This window comes from Sebastes umbrosus, chromosome 5, assembly GCF_015220745.1.
Source record: "Sebastes umbrosus isolate fSebUmb1 chromosome 5, fSebUmb1.pri, whole genome shotgun sequence".
Classification (NCBI taxonomy): domain Eukaryota; kingdom Metazoa; phylum Chordata; class Actinopteri; order Perciformes; family Sebastidae; genus Sebastes; species Sebastes umbrosus.
Window position 1 is genome coordinate 35,827,771 of NC_051273.1, and position 18,034 is coordinate 35,845,804.

Here is an 18,034-nt window from a genome sequence, read left to right on the forward strand (position 1 = left end):
AAAAAATCAATTAGGAGGAATTTATGTTTTATTGCGATGTGATTATGAATTATGGAAATTGCATGGAAATCCGATTTCCACCAGCATGTTCTCCTTTATTCAAATGTATTAGGCAAACTAAATTTGGCACCACACAATACAGTGTGGAACAACAGGTCTATTCTGACTGATCGGAAATCATTGAGTTTGGGAACTTGGATGGAAAAGGAATATGTTGTTGCTGTATCCCATTTGATGGATGAATTCAGTAAACACAGCATATCATTTCAAGGTTTTATTGAGACACTGATGATGATGTTAAATGGAGCTGCACTTATATAGCAGTTTTCTACCTTGATGGACAAAATGCTTTACAATTTTGCCTCTCACACACTCACACTCACACACAGAAGCAACTTGGGGTGTCAAGGGCACTTCGACATGCGGACAGGAGGAGGACACAAACCCTGCAATTAATGCACGACCTGTTACCTGTGACAGCTGCTGCCCATCAGTTATGGTACAATTGTTTTGTAGTACTTTCTATTGTTGAACAATCTGTGTTGGATGAGCTGATGCAGTAGCAATGAAAAATGAAAAATCCTACCAGGCTTTAACATTTACATCTGATTTTAAAAATCATATATCAGCATTAGAGAGTGTGAAGAGCCAGCATGTGAGCTTCTTCCTTACAATGGCGCAACCAGTCGCTACTATGACGTACTTGAATGTACTGCATTGTGCTGCTTTCAGATGGGCAAACTAAACCCTCAAACATCAGACGGATGAGAAGAAGACGACAGTTCCCCTCTACCTCCACACAACACAGTGAGCTGGGCACACTGCCCCACAGTTCGACATATACAGGTCACAACTGGCAAATCCAGTACCAGTGTCAACATGTTTTGCCCCAATCCTGTTAAATGCAATTATATTTATGTGACTGCATTCATGATGGATAGATAACCAATCATTCTCCTTTACCTTTTTTCAGTTTTAATAAAAAATACAACAAAAACACAGAATAACAAATAAATATCAGGATATACAGTATTTGTGTGATAGAAAGTCTGTTGAGTTCCTCCTGCTATACGACACCCTTCTGGTCCTCGTGAGAACGCTGGTGGAAGACGAAGGAGACGGCGGCGTCCCATGAGGCTTTCAACACTTGGTCCCTCAGGCCCTTCTTGTCGAAGCAGTGGTTCCACTGGGAAAGGTCACTGGTACAGTCAGAGTCATCTGCAGGAGGCCGAACCTCCCTGCCATTCACACAGCGGCGACAACGAAACCTAACAACACAGAATACATTCCATACATTATGAGCAGGCTCTCTGTCAGCTCCAGCTTGCTTTTAATACTGTACAAAGCACCCTGTGTGACTTCAAACTTGTATTAAATGCTGACGAAACAAAACTCATGCAGTTTTCAAATGCTAAATCTAAGCCATTGAACCTCCCACCTGTCACCACTTTTCAGGGCTCTGAGATTGAATCTGTATCTCATTACAAGTATTGGTAATGTTTAATTTATTTACTAAAATCAAATTAAACTATAAGAGTCAGTCAGGGTCATCCATCAGTGATATCAGTATACCAGCATACCAGTATATTAAATCACATATTTTGTATGATTCAGGGTTTCAGTACAGTTTACCTGTCATGTGTGTCGCTGGTGGTCTCCTCGTTGAGAATGAAGAGTTCTCGGAGTTCGCCCAGAGAGAAGTGGCGCTCCACGTCCTGTTCCTCATCCACCACACAGCTGCTCAGGGCTTTCTTGTGGGCCTGCCTCTGCAGGATCTTCTCCTCGATCGTCCCTGTCTGTCAGCACACAAACACAAAAGTCAAACGTGGAAACTAAGTACCAGCAGTCTGCAGCTTTCGACAGATCCCTGCTGCTCTGACACATCGATTACGTGCTCTTGAACTTTGTTGAATAATTAAATCAGTAGAAAAAAAGTCATTTATCTACAGTATGTGAAAATACTGCTGCGTATTACTTAAAGGCCCAGTGTGTAGGATTTAGTGGCATCTAGTGGTGAGGTTGCAGATTGCAACAAACTGAATATCCATACGCTCACTCCTCCCTTTCCAAGTGTGTCGGAGAACTGGTAACAAATAAAATAAAGATGCAAAAGGCTCTTTCTAGAGCCAGAGTTTGGTTTGTCCGTTCTGGGCTGCTGTCGAAACATGGAGGAGCAACATGGTGGACTCCGTGAAGAGGACCTGCTCCCTATGTAGATATGAAGGGCTCATTCTAAGCTAACGGAAACACAACCATTCTTAGTTTCAGGTGATTATACACTAATGAAAACAGATAATGAATATTATATTTCTGCTAATAGATTCCCTGAAAAACTACACAATGTTCCTTTAAAACCTAAAATAGACATTAAAGGTGCAATGTGTAATATCTGGCGTCGGCCTGTAGTTTATGTTAGCCATCTGTGTGTTTACTGTGACACTAACTGGCTGTACGCTCCATGTACGTTTTGACGTTTTGTTTGTTTATTGAATTAAATCCAAAGTGGCAGAAACGAAAAAAAAAGACTCGGATTTTCATTTCGTCCTCCTCGCCACCAGGAGACTACATCGTCGGGAGGAGACCGGGAGACCAACATTAAGTTAGCAGTTAGCTTGAATTCAGCCAGACTCCCAGCGGCTGGGGTTTGCACTCTCTCGGAGCCACCACCTCACTCTCCTCCAAGAGAAGTAGTCTGATGGTGACGGGGAGTTCGACACAAAAACACAAGTCATTTTCTCGTTTCTGCCACTTTGGAGAAGAACGTACATGGACCCTGTACCTTCAACGTGATAGACAAGCCCTCGGGGCAGCTCTACTTCTTCATCCTCTCATGATGGACTGAGAGCAGACTGGACGCTACAGTGACTCACTATCGCCTCTCGACGTACAAGTGGTATTACAAGACAGGACGGGCCGAGGCTAGCTGGTTAGCAAGTTCAATTCAGTAGATATCTCTGAAACACAATATAGAGACATCTATGTCTGACATAGACATAATGTCAACAGTGTAACGCCTTGGATAATATTAGCTCATTTTCTTACTGTTTTAAACTAGAATTCTGACCAGATCTCACACATATCTACGCAGCAGTGATGATCTGTTCTGTGTTATGTGTGCATCTTGTGAGCCGTGCTGAACTTACAGAGAGCAGTCTGTAGATGTAGCAGGTCTTCTTCTGGCCGTCTCTCCACACCCGTGCCATCGCCTGCTCGTCATTGGCTGGGTTCCAGTCAGGATCGAACATCACCAAGCGATTAGCACCAATCAGATTCAGGCCGCATCCACCTGCCTTGCTGCTCAGCATGAAGATGAACTCTGGACTCTGAGAAACAGATGGATTCAGATGTTGTTCAACTGCTTTTCAAATCTCACGGTGTGGTTTAAAACAGAGTTTCTGACTCACAGATGGACTGTTGAATTTTTCTACGATCTTGGCCCTTTTCTTGATGGACATTGTGCCATCCAGTCGAACATAGAGGTATCTGTAAAAGACCAAGAGGAGGGTTGCTGCTCACTTTAACTGTCAAATCATATAATACAGACACTATTAAATGTTTCCCAAAAAGCACCTTCTAGATCTGCACAGCTTTTCAAAGAGGTCCAGTGTTTGAGTGTAGTTGGAGACGAGCACCACCTTGTCACTAGTTGTAGTCCTCGTCATTGCCAGAATGTAGTCAAGAACCAGCATTTTCCCTGGAACAAAGGAAACAAGTTCTCACCCATAAATAGAAAGATGAAACACTTTATTCAGTTCATGTTAGAGAACTGAATGGCTCCCTTTTTGGTCTTTATCAACTCCTGAGAAACATATCTGTCTCTTTAGCTGCTGAATGCTCCACTACTGTATGTTTACCAGCTAGTCTCTAACAGCTGATTGGTGCTGGGCAGGTAGTGTACAGTAGGGCTGGGACGATATACCTTTCACGATACTTGGGTGCCGATTCGATATGTTTTGCCATTTTTCAGTATTGCAATTCGATATTACTTTTTTAACACTAGACCATGGGAAAAAGTTGAATCATACACTTCTTCTTTGGAAAATATCTAAATTAATCCAGTAAAATGTTTGATTTTCAGCATGTATGTAGTCAGAGATGTCCTGAAGTCAAATATATCAGGATCATTGTCAGGCATTATTTAGTACATTTTTTCCAGCAACCTAAAAATCAAAGAATAAAGACATTTCCCTCACAGATTAGTGATATTTTCTTTTTAATTTATAAGAGACATGTAATGTTTTATACTTCTGGTGAATATAATCCATCAGTCTTATTTCCATAGATGTATTTTGTTTATACAGTTCCCTTTGTTAAAACCTTATTTTGAAAACCAGACGTAATCACACATGTCTACTTCCACGAACTTCGCCAAGTGCGTCTCTAGCTCTCCCATCAGCTCCGTTCTCTTTATCCATCCATGGTCGGCTCCATCGGGGCCGTTTGAATGCATTTAACAGAAATGTCAGTATATGGGTGCTCTACAGTTGTAGCGTTTGATCACAGAGATGAGAGTGAAGGCCGGCTTGACCGCAACATTACCTCGATACAATAACGTTTCCTGTCCGTGACAGAGTTAACATGGAGCTTTAACTCTGCTCTGTCTAGCTCTGCTTTTCCTGTCAATGTGTGAAACCCAAAGTGTTTCCATCCTTTACTGGATGTGTAGTGTTTACCACGCTGGATTTAACATGTGAGGGTGCAGGTCGTATCCACGCCGACCCTCCAACGTTTTCTGCTTTGTCGTTCCGGCTCGTTGTGGTTTGTTTTGGTTTAGACGGATACGGAACAGATATAGACGCATAGACTCAAATGAAGCAAATAATATCGATTCTGGCATTAAAAAATATATTTCAAAATTGTAGAAAAAAAAAATCGCGATACATAGGTGAATAGATTTTTTTCCCACCACTAATGTACAATGGGTTTGTTAGAGCTTTTTCACTGTAAACATCTGCTGCTGCTGGGAACAAGACTGATGAGAGTGCTGAGACAGAACCAAAAGAGTAAAGTTTCCACGAGCTGAAAAACACTAAAAAAGCTCCATAGAGCTGAGGGGAACTGCAGAGTTAGTAATAATTGTCACTATGGGCGACACCCTTCACATACAAGTAGTCACGTGATACGTCGTTAATATAAGAATATTGTTTATAGTTAAAGGGACTCTATGTAAGAATCAGAAATTGCTTGTTAACAGCGACACCTGTGGCCGTTAGGTCAACAAGTCCTGTCAGCGTCCTGTTGCTCGCGCTCGCTCTACAGACATGAACGAGCATCGCTCAAAACAGTGAGGCGACAAACGAAAGTTTCTCCATGAATCAATGCTGATACTGTGTTTCCTGCCTCAGCCTCCCGACCGCGGTCAGAAGGAACAGGGGAGACACCGGAGTTTTGGTCGGAGACGATAACGTTTCTATCTGCGGAGCCCCGTCACTTCACAAGACAGGAAACCTCTGTTGGTCTGGAGGAGCTGCAGCAGTTATTTCTGCACAAACGTCCACTGAACATTCACTAGATATTCTCAGAGCTAAACTAACTCTTCTGCAGTGTGGAGTGTGAGCATATGCACGTGAGAGGTGGAGAGAGAGAGCGAGTGAGAACGAGCGCGGTGTGTGAGTGAAGGCAGACAGAGGAGCAGAGTACAGCAGAGACTCCGGCCCTTAAGACCAAAGCTACCGTCTCCTCTGTGTCTTCTGACCGCGGTCTGGAGGCTGGAGCAGGAAGAGTTAACACTGTTTAACAGACGGGCTTCACTAGATACAACTTTGTGGTTTTGGTGCTTCCGTGTAGTTTGTGAACAGTAAAGTGATCTGACAACTCTGAAGGTCTTGTAGTGTGAACTAGGCATTAGACCGAGTCAATTCAAACTTTGTTATGTAGAAAGTGAGTCAGCAGGAGCCATCTGGCTGTAGTATATCTGTATTACTTTAACACCATCAGAGGTGTACTGAGCTGTCTTCGACATGTTCTTACCAGAGAGCTGAGGCTCCACAGCTTTAGTGCAGTAGCCAGGTGGAAACAGATCCAGCGCCCCCTCAAAGCCCTCCGCACGCTCCACACACTTCTCATGGATGAGAGCCGGGTCTGGGACACAGAACACTGGTTAGTATTTCTACTAAATAAGCATATGGATACTTTATGGCTTATGCCATAAAGGACCACCTTGGTTCCTCTGTTCTTACTTTTACATTCGGGCCTGTATTTGAGTGAACTTTGCAACTGCTTCAAAGAGCGAGAAGACAGTCTTTCTGTGTGTGTCACTATAATGTTCACGGATGCAACATTTGACAGAGTGTGTTACATTTGGTTTAAGCACTTACGATTGCAGAGTTTCTTGAGTGATGTGATGGAAGACAGGGAGGAGACACCTATTTTGCCCTCTTGTAATGTCTCAATGGGTTTCGCCTGCCTCAGGAAGTGCTTATAGAGCTCCGACTGCAGAGGAGTCAGCCTACGGGGAAACAGCCATTATGGTTCTACCATAGAAATAGAATAGGAGTAGAACGGACATTCCCATTCAAATCAAGGTAGCAGAATGGTCATAGCGGCGGCCATTTTTATATGTACCGTTGCCATTGTGATCGTTGTAGCGGGCTAACTTCTGTATAAACTAAACAGACTTACAGAAAGTAACAGACTCACTGAGGTTTTGCAGTAACGACTAAAGGGAGCAGTGGAGTAGTAACATTACGAAGCATAGAGAGCCAGAGGACATGAGTTCAATTTAACAACTTAATGCTTCATCCACACACTCTTGTCACAGCGTAGGAAAGCACAGTGCTATCACCAGATGAGGGACAACTTTGTTTGGCTCATTTTCTGTAACCAGCATTAAAGCATGGTGGAATTAGCAAGCTAGCTAGCTAACTAGCGGACAGCTGGCTAGGTAGCTAGCTTGCTAATTCCACCATGCTTTAATGCTACACTGGTTAGAGAAAATGAGCTGAACGGTGGGCCTCCACCTCACTCCCCACCGCTCCAGAGAAGGACAAGCTACCGCCGAGTTGGGACCACACTTTACGGCCCACTGACGTGTGTTGTCACCATAGCAACTAACAACAATTGCCATTTTCATTTGTACTAGTTAAATGACCGCAGAAAACAGTTCAATGTCAGTTCTACTCCTATTCTATTTCTATGGTTTCTACATATTTAAATGAAATTCTTCAATATTATAGAAAAATATGACATAGTATTACATTGAGAGTAGAGTTGTATATGGATTAGGGCTGTCAAATGATTCAAATATTTAATCACGATTAATCGCAAATTATTTTATCTGTTCTAAATGTACCTTAAAAGGGAGATTTTTCTAGTATTCAATACTCTTATCAACATGGGAGTGGACAAATATGCTCCTTTATGTAAATGTATGTATATATGTATTATTGGAAATCAATTAACACAAAACAATGACAGATATTGATCCAGAAACCCTCACAGGTACTGCATTTAGCATAAAACAATATGCTCCAATCATAACATGGCAAACTGCAGCCCAACAGGCAACAACAGCTGTCAGTGTGTCAGTGTGCTGACTTGACTGACTTGGAGACTCGTGTGTACCCATAGAACCCATTTAGAGGTCTCTCTGACTCAGAGGTTAAGGGACCCCTTTGAAAATGGCTATGCCAGTTTTTCCTCGCCAAAATTTACTGTAAGTTTGGAGCGTTATTTAACCTCCTTCGTGACAAGCCAGTATGACATGGTTGGTACCGATGGATTCTTTAGGTTTTATAGTTTCTATGATGCCATTATCTTCACTATAGTTTTAAAACTGCAAGTTGCGTTAATGCGTTAAATAAATTAGTGGTGTTAAAACTAATTTACGTTAACTCGTTATTGTCGCGTTAACTTTGACAGCCTCATTTAAAACATTATAACCTTCACTAAGCGAGGATTTCTTGCTGGGCTGTTGTATTAGACTGCATTCGTTTTAGCCAGGTGGTCATTGACTAAAAAAACATAAGTATTTATAAAAAAACAAAAAAACACAATTACTTTTCAAATTCACTCTACCTTTAAAACTGAGCCCGCTACAACCTAAAAACCACAAATTGCATTAATGCGTTAAAGAAATTAGTGGCGTTAAAATTAATTTGCGTTAACGCGTTATCATCGTGTCAACTGTGACAGCCCTAATATGGATGCGCTCAATACTTTTTGAGAACCGGCTGAGATGTGTGTGTAGCCATAGTTACTGATTTAGATCAAGCTTCATCTAAATTTAAAAAGGTTTTGTTAGCATGTTTGTCTTGAAACAGCATTATAAACAAATGTATTTGAGAAATCTGGCTGAACTTGGTAAATAAACAAAAGGTTTTTGGTTTAAAAAACATTACTTTCTACTCAAAGTAAGGGATTGAAATAGTATATTCTTGGTATTGGTTCTGAAACTCAGACTTATGTATGAAATCTATTTTCATGCCAGCAACCAACAATTTAACAGCAGACAAACATCTGAAAAATTCATCTATTTTACATCAACCTCTTCTCAAACTTCTCTCACCAGAAACCAAATGAATCAACGTACCTGCAACACACAACCTGCTCGATTTTCACAGGAAGATATTTAGACAAGATATCCGATGTTCTCCTTATCAAGCACCTGTTGGGGCAGAACATGGTCAGTGTTACAGAGAAATAAAGAGAAAAAAACATTTGATGATACGTTTTAGTGATATGTCAATGTATCAACCAATAATCTGTACCAGTCTAGAGTAGGAGCAGGTTCTATGATTAAAATCTTCTATCTGGAATATGGAATTTCATACTACATTGATATTTGACTCGGCACGGCCAGAAGTGCCAATGGAAAAGCTCCACATTAGATTGATGCATAGTGGTAAGAGCTCGGGCCCAGATGGTTTGGGTATTGAGTTTGACAAGAAGTTTGCAGGTCTGAGAACTCCAGTGGGCTAGGTTTGAAAAAAAAGGAAAGCTTTTTTTTTTTTAAGAAAATGAAATAAGAAATAAAAACACCCTGCATATGTGCTTTGAGGTCACCTGTTGACGATGCTGATCAGCTCCTTGAGTTTCCCCTCTCCAGTCTGTCGGTCTTTATCACTAGCATCGGCATCTCGACCCTTGAGGATGGGAAGCTCAAATCGCTTTTTAAACTCCTGGGCGGTACCTGCCATCGAGGTGCAAACAACAAACAAATAAAGGGAAATAACCCAAATGTGTTTTAGCCATTTGGTGCGTGTGGAGCTACTTACCAAGGATCCCAGCATTAACAAAATGGACCAGGCTGAAGTACTCCAGCAGGTCGTTCTGGATGGGAGTGCCTGATATCAGCACTCTCCTCTGGGCACTCATTGCATTTAGGGCCTGGTATGTCTGGTTGTCGGAGTTCTTCAGCCGATGACCCTACAGCACGCACGACTATTAATATTACATCATTGTGTCAACAATCCTCAACAACTCTGAAGTATAATGGATGAGGTGAAATACCTCATCACAGATAACCAGTCCAACTTTGCCCTTGTGCAGAACCCCGGCGTGCAGTCGAAATGTCTCATATGAAATGATGAGGATCGGGGTTGGTACTCTCAAACCGTGCTGAGACATGAAGTTCACTAGAAATCATAGAAAACAAACCGATTAATAAGCAGAGAATTAATAACCTCCAATATTTTCAAAAGGATATATTTTACATTGAGGTTAAAAAATTATTAATTAGTGCAGCTTTAAAAGGCATGTGTGTGTCTGACCACATATACTGAAAGATTAGACAAAAACTATCCAAAAGGATATGATGATTCCTAATGGTTTTTCTGACCCTGACATTTAGACTATTTTCACTGAGCACACTGATAGGAGCACTCTTTACTGCAGTCATTTTTCATCCAAGACCACTGAGGATGGAACCTGCCAAAACAAAACATTAATTAATTAATTTGAAATTATTTATTTATTTTTGCATTTACCCCATGACACACGTTGAGTGACAGCCCCCTCATTTGTATAATGAGGTAGAAATGCATAAAGAAATGTATAAAAAAAATACAGAAATAAAGAAGTTTGGGGAAATAAATAAGGGCTGAAACGCAAAGGGAAAACAGTAATCAATAAATGAACTGCTCTGACAAAAAAAAAAAGATCTGGTATCTGTGGCTGTCACAGGACTGTAACGAGCCGCAGAAATAAATAAATAAATGCATAAATACATACATTTAAAAATAAATATAAATAAATAAAAAATAAATGAAAAAATAAATAAATATATAAAAAAGGTAAAAATAAGTTAATACATTTAAAAATTTAAAATAAATAAATAAAAATAAATGCAAAAATAGATAAATACTTTTAAAAATAAATACATAAAAAATAAAAAGGAAAATTTAAAAGAAGAGTAAATAAATAAGGATAAAGAAGCAAATTAAAACAGAAATATAAATTTATGTCACATTTTAACAAAAATCATAAATTTATTTTCAATAATATTTAGTAACATATTTATTTATTTATCAAGTCATTTATTTATTTATTTTGGCAGGTTCCATCCTCCATATGAAAGAAGGTCTTCTCCGAAAAGGAGTTCTATAGATTGCGAAGAATTTGCTCCTCTGATAAAGATTTTGAGATAATATCGGCTCACTACAGTCCTGCGACAGCCACAGATACCAGATCTTTTTTCTTTTTTTTTGTCAGAGCATTTGATTCATTGATTGCTGTCGGGATGCAATGAGAATTTCAACAAATATAACAAAAATGTTATATACAATAGAACACAGTCACCTGAGTGGTTGTTAATGTGGCTTAATGCATGTGGGGACGATGAGGCATAATGAAGGCATTAGAGAAAGTGAATAGGAGAGGTTGCCATCTGGATCTATTGCTTTTGAAACGGGAAGCATTTGTGATATATAAATTAAACCCACTGCGTGGAGAGCTGAGGTATTTTCTTACAAGCTAAGTTGATAGAAAAGATATCCTCATACATACATGTATGCTCTGATGAAGGTCTGACAGACCGAAAAGCTTAGAATAAAGTGAAACATTGCATAGATCTAAGTGTGCGGATATCTTTTCTATCATCTTTAGGACTCATTGATTCTACCAGCACCTTAGCAAAGATTAGGACAGGTGGAGCGTTTGTCATCCTGCATTACTTACAAGCCAAGTTAAAATTTGATTATTTTCACTTGATATAATATGTTGGAAATGACACTGGAAATATAGTTTATTCTTTTGGCTGGTTTGATTTGTTTGGCTTTAACCACAAGATGGTGCTACAATGTGTAAAGCAAAGAAGGTGAACATGTGGCACAGATGATGGCCTGATTAGTGAATGATGCATTTACCTAGGATGTCTGTATGATGTCTGAAAATGTATATAAAGTGGTCTTCAACACATTATTCCAGTTTGGCTCATGAGCAAATAGCAGAAGTGAATGAGAAGAGGAAGAGTCTGTGGCCCTCCTCCTTCCAGCTGACTCTGGTGTTTACTCTAGTGCAACAGTGAGGTTAAAGTTTCCTCTCGACCAACGAGAGGTATCAAATGACCAGATGTCCATGAACGTTGCTGTGGGTACTCATGATGAGATATAGAGGAAATGTAACCTACCTAATTTTCTATCGATCTCGTCCTTTGAACCTCCGTCGATGGCCGTCGGTGAGACGCGTCCTCCCAGCCACTTCCCTACTTCATTGTACCAGTTGCGAACCAGACTGGAAGGTGAAACCACAATGACCTTGTCTATCTCCGGCTTAGCATCGGGGCTTTGGCGTAGCAGGGTCCAGATGAGGGCGATACACTGCAAAGTCTTCCCCAGGCCCATCTCATCAGCCATGATGCAGCCGTACGATTCTGAGATGCGTCTTCCCGTCACACACTCCCACAGGAACTTCACACCCTGAAGAAATTAAAGACATCCATTTTTAATCAAAAATAAAAAATGATTTTTTACTTATGGTCTGCTAACTTGCTTTTTCTGGAGCTTTCAATTGCTTCTCATAGTCCACCTCACATCTCACAGATGAAGACTGCAAAAAGTGATTTAAAACTCCAGAAAAAGCTTTACTTAAAGGGATAGTTTGGGTGTTTTGAAGCGGGGTTGAATGAGGTACTTATCCATAGTCGGTGTATTACCTACAGTAGATGACAGTTGGCACTCGGCAAGAGCGTAGATGGATACAACGGCTTAAGTTTCCCCTCGGAAAGAGCTGTCTGACAAGGTAAACCGGCAATATATTCTAAATATAGAGTACACTTAAACATTTTGCTGCTGCCCCCGTCCACAGCAGTACATTGCTTTGTTCCCGTGCTGGTACTCCTGTCTGTTTCTCCAAGCTGGGGTGTGCCGACTGTCATCTACTGTAGGTAATACACTGACTGTGGATAAGTTCCTGATACAACCCCACTGAGAAACACCTGAATTATTCCTTTAACTTTGTTTTGTCAGTCCACTGTTTCCAAGGTCAAGAATGAACTTACTTCTCAATACAATACAAAGGAAAAAAGAATATTGGGTTTACCTCTCTCTGATGGGGTCGGAGCACTTTTCCTAAAACTGGATCCACAACAACATGGACTGGTAGTTTCTCTCTGGACAGAACAAAGAACACATCACACGTTTCTTTTTATTACAAGAACTGATATAGCAATAACAGTACATTTTATTAAAGAAACAATTGTTAAGCAATATATAGGACTGAGAGCTAGCGTTTAAAATAGGTAACAGCAGCCCAAACTAGGAACATTGGAGCTGTGGCCCGTCCGCTCCTCCAGTGTGACTAATAGCAGTTAGCGTGTGTTAGCATCAAGGTGTTAGCCTCTAACCACCAGCAGTAGTCAGAATCACTTCACCAGCTGTGTGTCTCAAATACTCTCTGCCTTGATAACCAGCTGCACACGGACCACAGAGAGATGTGCCGAGGCTTTTCAGGTAGAGTAGAATCTAACGTTAACGTTATCTCTGTTGATCCAGTTTGTTAGCTTGCTTCCATGGCTGCAGAACGCTGTGTTTGATTGCCAATTTGTTTCATATGTGGCAACGGGTGTTAAAACGGTCAGTGGCAAAACAGCCAAAACAAAAACAGACGTTCCGGACCGGAATGGAAATTTCAAAGGAGAACATACTGGCTGTAGCATTGTTGTTGGAGAAGCCAGTATTTCAATTCAGCATGTTTCCTTAACCTCTGATGACATATCATAGTCATTTTATCATTTATTACAGTAAATATATCACATATTGGTCCTTTAAAGCTGCACAAGGCACAGTTTATGTCTACGCATCCATATATTTGATCAGAATTAATAATTCAAGAAGACTGCACTGCACAAACCCTTTTTCAAACTATACTGCAGTTTCTGCATACTTAATTGTGGAACTGTCTCCTTACCAGTGTCTGGAGAGAACTGGACTTAAAAAGCTCCTATTTGGAGTACATGACGTACAAACTTGGCTCGTGCAGCTTTAACTAACAATCAGGCCTCTCCACTAGAGATCAAGTAACAGATTATTTAACAGAGGAAGAGTCCTGTGTGTTTTCAACCTACTTGTCAGCTTTGATCAGGTCATGAGCGCTCAGAGTTGGGGGCTCATAAAGAACCAAAGCATCTTCTGCAAAGGGATCGTGAAGTGCTTTCCTTACTCCTGCACGCTTTAGACCAAGTGCCCTGATTCCCAGCGGGCCTGTGGGTAATTCATCAAGAGAGCAGTTTCAGTAATTCTTTACCTACTGTACTAGACATGAAAGAGAAGCCATAGTGACAGAAAATAGTTACCTGTGTAGTTAGGAATAGGAATTTTAAATGGCTTGGAGAGGATACTTCGAATAAATGCTTCCTGTAGAAAGGATTTTAAACAAGCGAGCCTGGTTATGGCATCAAATTGGAACCATCGCTGTATTCACACACCAAATGTACCCAAAGATTAAGTACACAAAGCTTACATGTTTGTCACCATCCATACACGCAGGCCGATGGTTCAGCTGTGTCAGAGGCTTTCTGAAGGGGGATATATGGCTTTCTTTCGTCTCATTATCACGTTTTCTTCTTTTCTCCTGAGAAAAAGCATTACGCACTTTTTAACTCCAACCACACCAATGCTCACTGACATGATACTCAGCATTATGGTTTTTCACTCACTAAATGTACCATTTCCCTTATAGCTTGATATTATGTCTAGAAAACATCTAGTACCATTCTCTAGCAAATTGTCTATCTGTTTGTGCCTTGCTTTTCCAGAAATGACACATATCACACATGTTAGACTATTATGTAAAAGTTTTGTAATGTATAAACTAATGGCACATATGTTGAGGGATTTCAATCTTCAGTTCTAAAAGTAACTCTTTCTAGAAATGAACACAAGTGACTCAGATGATGCCGAATCGGAGAGTGGTTGCTTACTGTTCAGAAGATCTGGAAGACATGTCATAAAAAGGTCTGTGCATATGCCAATAAGCAAGAAAGCACCTAATGGCCACATTTATAGACAGAGTCTGGCGTACGGGTCTCTCCATACAGAGGACGCAACAATAGGCTTGTTTTGCAGTCAACTCTGAATTTAAGTGAAGCTTTAACGTTAATAGTCATGCTAATGTACTTACAGATCTACATGTCCAGTCCTCATCTTCACAGGAATCTCCTCCTTTCCGTTTAGCGACCTGACTGGGAGCCAGACTCCTCCTCTGGGATCATCATTTTATATGAAGAGGATCAGCAGATTGGTAATCAACACCTGAATACAGTCTGAAGCATGATGGAAATACAGAACAATAATTCGGCTTGCTTACCATTTTCCTTATTTCCTCGGTGTGGCTGTGAGTTGAGACTCCTCTCCTACAGTGTTGTTACATTAGTATGTAACTCTAACTCACTGCTAGTTACCCAGAGACAGCTGGCGGCTCCAACTGCTTCATCTCTGTGCTCCTGTTGTGCTCTTACTTTATAAAGCACTACCTGTAGGCCACTGAGTTAACTGAGAAGTATTGCCAGCGAGTTATTATAGTAAATATAGGGATGTTAGTGCCATAGAAGAGTTATAATAGCAGTTTAACATGCAACTGCTGCTCCAGTCTCCCGTCGGTGCAGCTTCCGGTTGGTATTAAACTTCGCGCTAAATGTTGGACAACAACACTACGGCAAGCCTGAAGGGTAAAACAGACCCAATGTCATTTAATTTATTCAAGAGTCAAGATTCAAGATGTTTATTGTCACGCCGGTTATACAAGTACAATCGTGTGAAAATGCTTTTTGCTGGGAAGCTCCATTCAAATAATAAGTTATATTACAATTACAAAAGGAAATACTTTGTACAAGGGCATATTAAGAACATATACATTAAGAACATATACAGTACATACAGTATAAGATATATTTTTGTGTTTCCTGTATCTTCTACCAGAGGGCAGGAGGGAGAACAGGCTGTTGTGGGGGTGTGTGTTGTCCTTAATAACCCTCAGGGACTTCCTGAGGCACCGCTGGGTGTACAGCTCCTGCAGGCTGGGCAGCTCGCACCCGGTGATGTGTTGGGCCGAGCGCACCGCCCTTCCCAGCGCCTTACGGTCCACGTTGGTGCAGATGCTGTACCAGGTGGTGAAGCAGCCTGTCAGGAGGCTCTCTATGGTGACCCGGTAGAAGTCCCTGAGCATTTGTGGTTTCAGTCTAAAAGTCCTTTAGTGCCTCAGAGCGTACAGTCTGAGTTATAACTTAACTTATAATTAATTAATATATATATTATACAGTATATATAATATAGTATATACAGTATATACCACCTTGAAACTATCTTCTGTCATACATGTCTAACACGGCTCTAACAAAGGTAGTAAAATCCCTGCACTGCCATAAAATGAAACACACTATTTTAATACTGATTGACTCCTTTCTACTGCTTTTAATTCATCCAATAATATAGAACTTGTGGTTGATCATCAGATTCACACCAGAGGCCAACCTCAAATACCTTACCTCAAATCAGTTAATAGTGGAATCAAAACTGAATGTTATTTAATTCTATCTTATACAAGCAAGCAAGTAGTTTTCCGTTTTTTTTTGTCTCAGCACATATGTAATAATTGATCTATTCCTTATTTTATCCACACACGATTTTCTATTTTCCTCAATGCATTTTACCGTATGCTTATATACATTGAGATGGGTGTAATGCCAGGGCCATGTCCCATACTTCATTATGGAGCCCTGAAAAAATAGTTAAAACTGAGTTTGTAGTGTGTTTGCACTAGAAATTGATGAGCAATTAAGTATAATCAAAGATCAAACTATATGAATTCTTTTTTTTTTTTTGAGAAATCATGTGAATTTAGTGGACCTGTTCATAGTTTTTCTCTCCCAGTGAGAACACACTAATCAAAGCCCAGTTAGAATACTGTCAGTTTAATGTGTGGCAAACTCTTTCTACCAACAGGTGGCAGCTTCCCCTTCTCAGTTTGGTGTTATTACCAGCAGTGGTGGAAAGTACATTTACTCAATTAATGTACTTAAGTACAATTTTAAGGTACTTGTACTTTACTTGAGTTTTTTCCATTTTATGCTACTTTATGCTTCTACTCCACTACATCTGAGTCAAATAGTGTACTTTTTTCTTCATTACATTTACTTTACAGCTGAAGTTACTTTGATTTTACAAACACAACATATGATCAATTTATGATACAATGTTCTATATTACAGGCCCACATCTCGGTGAAGTCCCCCCCAAAAAAATGTTTCTTTTTTAATATTGTAGCACACAATAATAACTCATCATCTTGTGTATAAGAATAAAAAAGTAGAATTTTGAATGCAGGACTTTAACGTGTAACAGAGTATTTTTACAGTGTGGTATTGTTACTTTTAATTAAGTAAAGGGTCTGAGCACTTCTTCTACCGCTGATTACCATTAGTGCACTTTGTACTTCCATCTGTTCTTGAATGTGCATGTAGTGGTTCAGATCTCATGTCTTCTACCCTCCATCTGTCCACGCTGACTCCTTGACACTCTTGCTCTTTGAGTAGAGAAAGTGCCTTTGGCTGTTCTCCTCTAGCTGCTAAATAAAACGGAAGAGTCAAATGCTATATCACAGTAAAACTGTGATGCTACATGTGTTAAATTCAATATATATTAAATTGGATTAAAATGTTAACTCTAATGACAATATAAGAAGAGTAACATAGATTATGTATCGTGTGATATGACAGTAATGGGGAGGTCACATTGTGTTTTTGTGATAAAGGCTCAAATTTAATTCTATGGTCTGTATTTTACAAATACAAATTTTGACATTGACAAGAACCAGAGTTGTTGTTTTTTTTATCACTGTGGTACTTGAGTATTATTGTCTTGTTATTCAATTATTATTATATGTATCATTAATCAGCTGACTGAGTATACCTCTGGCAGGGATCAGCCTTTAAGGGGAAGGGAGGTGTAACCTCTTCATAATGGGAGTTCATTTTGTAAATGTTTTAAACTAAAATTGTGGCCAGCATTTCGTAATTATATATATGCTATATATTGCACGCCTTAATGCAAATATTTGTATATATTTCATATTTTTTATATTCTCAATTTCTTATTTTGAATTTTAGTACTTATATTTCTTAACATATATTTTGTTTATATTGTAGCATTATGTACATCATTTACATGTTACATACTGCTGTATTTCTATTTCCTTACATTTCTTATGAATAAAGTATTTCTGATTCTGAGATCTTAAACATTGCATCTTTTAAAGAGAAGTTTATCAAAGCCAGACAAAAGACTTTTTAGAATGTTTTATTATTTATAATGTACGAAAATAGTGTTCAGAAGGCATTTTAGAATACATTGTCAAAAAATTCTGAATATATTTAAGATAATACAGTACCACTACATATGAAGACTATTAACATTTCTTATATGAGGCTGTTTCATGAAAGTTTTCAACTACAGCCTGTTGGGTGACGACCTGACAGGCTCACGGAAGAATACAGTCTTATACAACGGGTGGTGACATACAGTACAGGTTAGAGTCCTAGTGTAAGAGCAGTGGAGTAGCCCTGGCTCAGAGTTGCACTGCAGACAGCAGTCTGTGGGTGCAC

The 18,034-nt window shown here is 39.8% G+C and overlaps 1 protein-coding gene across 1 annotated transcript; it reads right to left on the reverse strand.

The window, feature by feature from the left end:
* Positions 1 to 261: 261 nt before the first annotated feature.
* Positions 262 to 15,078, reverse strand: rad54l (RAD54 like). The gene is made up of 18 exons (XM_037769278.1): positions 14,743 to 15,078; positions 14,557 to 14,637; positions 13,897 to 14,007; positions 13,730 to 13,790; positions 13,502 to 13,637; positions 12,478 to 12,547; positions 11,567 to 11,855; positions 9,451 to 9,575; positions 9,216 to 9,366; positions 9,004 to 9,130; positions 8,531 to 8,605; positions 6,318 to 6,448; positions 5,971 to 6,081; positions 3,571 to 3,694; positions 3,405 to 3,483; positions 3,144 to 3,323; positions 1,633 to 1,796; positions 262 to 1,268 (listed from the first exon to the last, which is right to left on the reverse strand). The coding sequence occupies exons 1-18, from the start codon at positions 14,743 to 14,745 to the stop codon at positions 1,067 to 1,069; spliced, it is 2,220 nt and encodes a 739-aa protein (XP_037625206.1). The 5' UTR covers positions 14,746 to 15,078; the 3' UTR covers positions 262 to 1,066.
* Between the last annotated feature and the right edge of the window lie 2,956 nt (positions 15,079 to 18,034).